This window comes from Oncorhynchus kisutch, linkage group LG29, assembly GCF_002021735.2.
Source record: "Oncorhynchus kisutch isolate 150728-3 linkage group LG29, Okis_V2, whole genome shotgun sequence".
Classification (NCBI taxonomy): domain Eukaryota; kingdom Metazoa; phylum Chordata; class Actinopteri; order Salmoniformes; family Salmonidae; genus Oncorhynchus; species Oncorhynchus kisutch.
Genome location: NC_034202.2, coordinates 39249552 through 39254551, shown reverse-complemented (window position 1 = coordinate 39254551; position 5000 = coordinate 39249552). Strand labels below are relative to the sequence as shown.

Here is a 5000-nt window from a genome sequence, read left to right as displayed (position 1 = left end):
TTGGCGTTGTCCTTCCCAGGTTGCCTTGCGGTACACCAGAAAGTATGGCGCAGACAAAGTCCGAGTCCTGACCCTGGTGAAAAACAGAGGGAAAGGAGGGGCCGTCAGGATGGTGAGACACGCGCACACACACACACACACACACACACACACACACACACACACACACACACACACACACACACACACACACACACACACACACACGATGGTGAGAGCTCTGCTTGTAAATTTAGAGATACACAATATACATATATTTAATTCTATATCTCTGCTCACTGCCACATTTAAAATAAGGTTATGAATGTAGTAACTCCGTACTGGACAGAACGCTGCCTTTGACAAAAGAACGCCATTCACCACAACTGTCACATTCAGCTTACAATTGTGTGTGTGTGTCTGTGTGTCTGTGTGTCTGTGTGTCTGTGTGCGCGTCTGTGTGTGTGTGCGTGTGTGTGCGTGCGTGTGTGTGCGTGCGTGTGTGTGTGTGTGTGCGCGTGTGTCTGTGTGTGTGTGTGCGCGTGTGTCTGTGTGTGCGCGTGCGTGTCTGTGTGCGCGTGCGTGTCTGTGTGTGTGTGTGTCTGTGTGTGTCTGTGTGTGTCTGTGTGTGTCTGTGTGTGCGTGTGTGTGTCTGTGTGTGTGTGTGTCAGGGTACTCTGAGTTCCAGAGGGAAGCTGATATTGATGGCGGATGCGGACGGAGCCACTAAGTTTGCAGACGTGGAGAAGGTGGAGGCCGGCCTTCATGACGTAAACATCAAACCAGTGGGTGTTATGATTCTAGCTTTATGTTGTCTAGAATATAAATGTCATTTCCCTGACTAGGCTATATAATGTTTCTGTTTTGACCAGAGTCCTGTTCTACCAATCAGGTTTGACAAGTTAGCCAGGTAGCTTTGGTCAACTCTGAGTTCAACTCAGGATAACCCTGTACCATGAAAGTGGCTCATCTTTTAGCCAGGGACGTTTCTATGGCAACGAGTCCTTCAAAATGAACCTGCTCTGGGTGCTGACTGACTCAGGGCTAACTCCGTTTATCCTGAATGAAGTGTCTAGAAGCCACAAGTTGAGGACCAATGAAATCAGATTCCCTCCCTCTCACAGAGATATTATCATCGTCAAGATGACTGATTCACATGTTTTATTCATCAAATGGTTTTTATGTTTAAAGAAATTGTAATGTTAAAATACCAATTACGTGGTCTCCTGAGTGGTGTAACCATCTAAGGCATCTCAGTGCCAGAGGCGTCGCTACAGACCCGGGTTCGATCCCAGGCTGTATCACAACTGGCCGTGATCGGGAGTCCCATAGGGCGGCGCACAATTGGCTGAGCGTCGTCCGGGTTAGGGGAGAGTTTGGCCGGGGGGGGGGGGGGGGGCTTTAGTTAGCTCACCGCGCTCTAGCGACTCTGTGTGGTGGTATTAGGGCGCCTGCAGGTTTCCTCCGACACATTGATGCGAGTGGTTTCCGGGTTAAGTGTGGTGTTAGGAAGCCTGGTTTGGTGGGTTTCAGAGGCAGTGTGACTTGACCTTTGTCTCCCGACCCTGTTGGGGAGTTGCAGCGATGAGACAAGATTGAAATTGGGGAGAAAAAATGGGTCAAATAATAAAAAAAGAACTATCACATTTTACTAAGGACAGCATCTGCTTTCCCAACTACGTTTTACAACGAGATTGTATTTTGAAATTTGCAACGGGCAAACTGACAGCCGGGAGCCAACCATAGAGCCGGGAGCTAACCATAGAGCCGGGAGCTAACCATAGAGCCGGGAGCCAACCATAGAGCCGGGAGCCAACCATAGACCTATAATTCATAGAATGGTAGTTCCAATTCAAGTCAAGATCTGCAGCCATTGGTAGTGTTCAGTTTAACAGCCAGTGTCTATGGCTCTATGGCCACAACGCAACAAGCTGTTCCACAGATAGGTGGTGCATTGAAATACACACCGAAGACTGCATTAACGATAAGTAATAGCCTGCTGAATTTGCAAGATAACTTTTTTTTTTGGCACAAATGAAACTGTGGCTACCGTGGATGTTTCGGCGTTGTCTCAATAAAGAGTTTGGCGTTCAACTAGCCATGTGTGACATGCACGATCAGTTCCAAGTCTGCTAGAATTAATGGCAGACGTAGCAAGAAATATCTACTGTCGTAGTACAGATGAAGCCTGAGCTCGAATGGCTAACTGAAGCGGAAGCTGGCTAACTGAAGCGGAAGCTGGCTAACTGAAGCGGAAGTTTGCTCTGGTCTATTGACTTCAATCGCAGATTCCAAAGGAAAACCAGCCACGTCACGGACACCGACGTGTTGCTCCCAGACAAGCTAAACACCTTCTTCGCCCGCTTTGAGGATAACACAATGCCACCGACGCAGCCCGCTACCAAAGACTGTGGACTCTCATTCTCCGTGGCCGACGTGAGTAAGACATTTAAGCATGTTAACCCTCGCAATGCTGCCGGTCCAGACTGCGTCCCTAGTCGATTCCTGGAGTGGCTGGAGTGTTTACGGAAATATTCAATCTCTCCCTATCCCAGTCTACTGTCCCCACTTGCTTCAAGATGTCCACCATTGTTCCTCTACCCAAGAAAGCAAAAGGTAACTGAACTAAATGTCTATCGCCCCATAGCACTCACTTCTGTCATCATGAAGTGTTTTGAGAGGCAAGTTAAGGATCATATCACCTCTACCTTACCTGACACCCTAGACCCACTTCATTTTGCTTACCGCCCTAATAGATCCACAGACGCACTGCATACTGCCCTATCCCATCTGGACAAGAAGAATCCCTATATAAGAATGCTGTTCATTGACTACAGCTCAGCCTTCAACACCATAGTACTATCCAGGATCATCATTTAGCTTGGGGCCTTGGGTCTGAACCCCACCCTGTGCAACTGGGTCCTGGACTTCCTGACGGGCCACCCCCAGGTGGAAACACCTTTTCTTTGCTTATCCTCAACACAGGGGCCCCACAGGGGTGCGTGCTCAGCCCTCTCCTGTACTCCCTGTTCACCCATGACTGCGTGGCCACGCACCCCTCCAACACCATCATCAAGTTTGCAGATGACACAACAGTAGAAGGCTTGATTACCAACAATGATGAGACAGCCTCCAGGGAGGAGGTGAGGGCCCTGGTGGAGTGGTGGCCAGGAAAATAACCTCTCCCTCAACAAAACGAAGGAGCTGATCGTGGACTTCAGGAAACAGCAGAGGGGGCACGCCCCTATCCACATTAACAGGACAGCAGTGGAGAACGTGAAAAGCTTCAAGTTTCTTGGCGTACACATCACTGACAATCTGCGCCTCTTCAACCTCAGGATGCAAAAAAAAATCTGCTTGGCACCTAAGACCCTCACAAACATTTAGCATCCTGTCGGGCTGTATCACCGCCTGGTATGGCAACTGCACCGTCCTCAACCGCAGGGCTCTCCATAGGGTGGTACGGTCATCCCAAAACATCACTGGGGGCACACTGCTCCACACCCTCCATGACACCTACAGCACCCAATGTCACAGGAAGGCCAAAAAGATCAGATGCATCAAAGCTGGGACCGAGAGACTGAAAAACAGCTTCTATCTCAAGGCCGTCAGACTGTTAAATAGACATCATTGGGCGGCTTCCACCCGGTTACTCAACCCTGCACCTTAGAGGCTGCTGCTCTACGTACATAGACATGGAACACTAGTCACTTTAATAATGGAACACTGGTCACATTAATAATGGAACACTGGTCACATTAATAATGGAACACTGGTCACTTTAATAATGGAACACTGGTCACATTAATAATGGAACACTGGTCACTTTAATAATGGAACACTGGTCACATTAATAATGGAACACTGGTCACTTTAATAATGGAACACTGGTCACATTAATAATGGAACACTGGTCACATTAATAATGGAACACTGGTCACATTAATAATGGAACACTGGTCACTTTAATAATGGAACACTAGTCACTTTAATAATGGAACACTGGTCACATTAATAATGGAACACTGGTCACATTAATAATGGAACACTGGTCACATTAATAATGGAACACTAGTCACTTTAATAATGGAACACTGGTCACATTATAATGGAACACTGGTCACATTAATAATGGAAACACTGGTCACATTAATAATGGAACACTGGTCACATTATAATGGAACACTGGTCACATTAATAATGGAACACTGGTCACATTAATAATGGAACACTGGTCACATTATAATGGAACACTGGTCACATTAATAATGGAACACTGGTCACTTTAATAATGTTTACATACTGCTTTACTCATTTCATATGTATATACTGTATTCTACTATATTTTAGTCATTGCTACTCCGACATTGCTTATCCTAATCTTTATATATTTCTTAATTCCATTCTTTTACTTGTAGATGTGGTGTGTATTGTTAGATACTACTGCACTGTTGGAGTTAGGAACACAAGCATTTAGCTACACCTGCAATAACATCTGCTAAACATGTGTATGTGACTAATAAAATGTTGATTTGATTTCAATGGGACTTTCTCTCCCGGTTAAATAACGAAAAGCTTGTGTATTACAGGAGAACATGGCTATTTCCTGTGGGTCCAGAGCACACCTGGAGGAGGAGGCAGTCGCTTCGGTACTCTCTCTCTCCCATCTTTCTCTCTCTCTCTCCCATCTCTCTCTCTCCCATCTCTCTCTCTCCCATCTTCTCTCTCCCATCTCTCTCTCTTCTCTCCCATCTCTCTCTCTCTCCCATCTCTCTCTCTCTCTCTCTTCCCATCTCTCTCTCTCTCTCTCTCTCTCTCTCTCTCTCTCTCTCTCTCTCTCTCTCTCGTCTCTCTCTCCCATCTCTCTCTCTCTCTCCCATCTCTCTCTCTCTCCCCATCTCTCTCTCTCTCTCCCATCTCTCTCTCTCTCTCCCATCTCTCTCTCTCTCTCTCCCATCTCTCTCTCTCTCTCTCCCATCTCCCATCTCTCTCTCTCTCCTCCCCCCCCATCTCTCTCTCTC

General features: G+C 46.9%; 1 protein-coding gene across 2 annotated transcripts in view; it reads left to right on the top strand.

Annotated features, from left to right (window-relative positions):
• The window catches only part of alg5 (ALG5 dolichyl-phosphate beta-glucosyltransferase), a gene marked incomplete at its 5' end in the record, with an annotated part of 21102 nt that overhangs the window by 4084 nt on the left and 12018 nt on the right, over positions 1–5000 (top strand). For both annotated transcript variants that reach the window (XM_031808734.1, XM_031808733.1), the window contains 3 exon segments: positions 20–112; positions 651–764; positions 4569–4628. In XM_031808734.1, the coding sequence (XP_031664594.1) occupies positions 20–112; positions 651–764; positions 4569–4628 (267 nt within the window).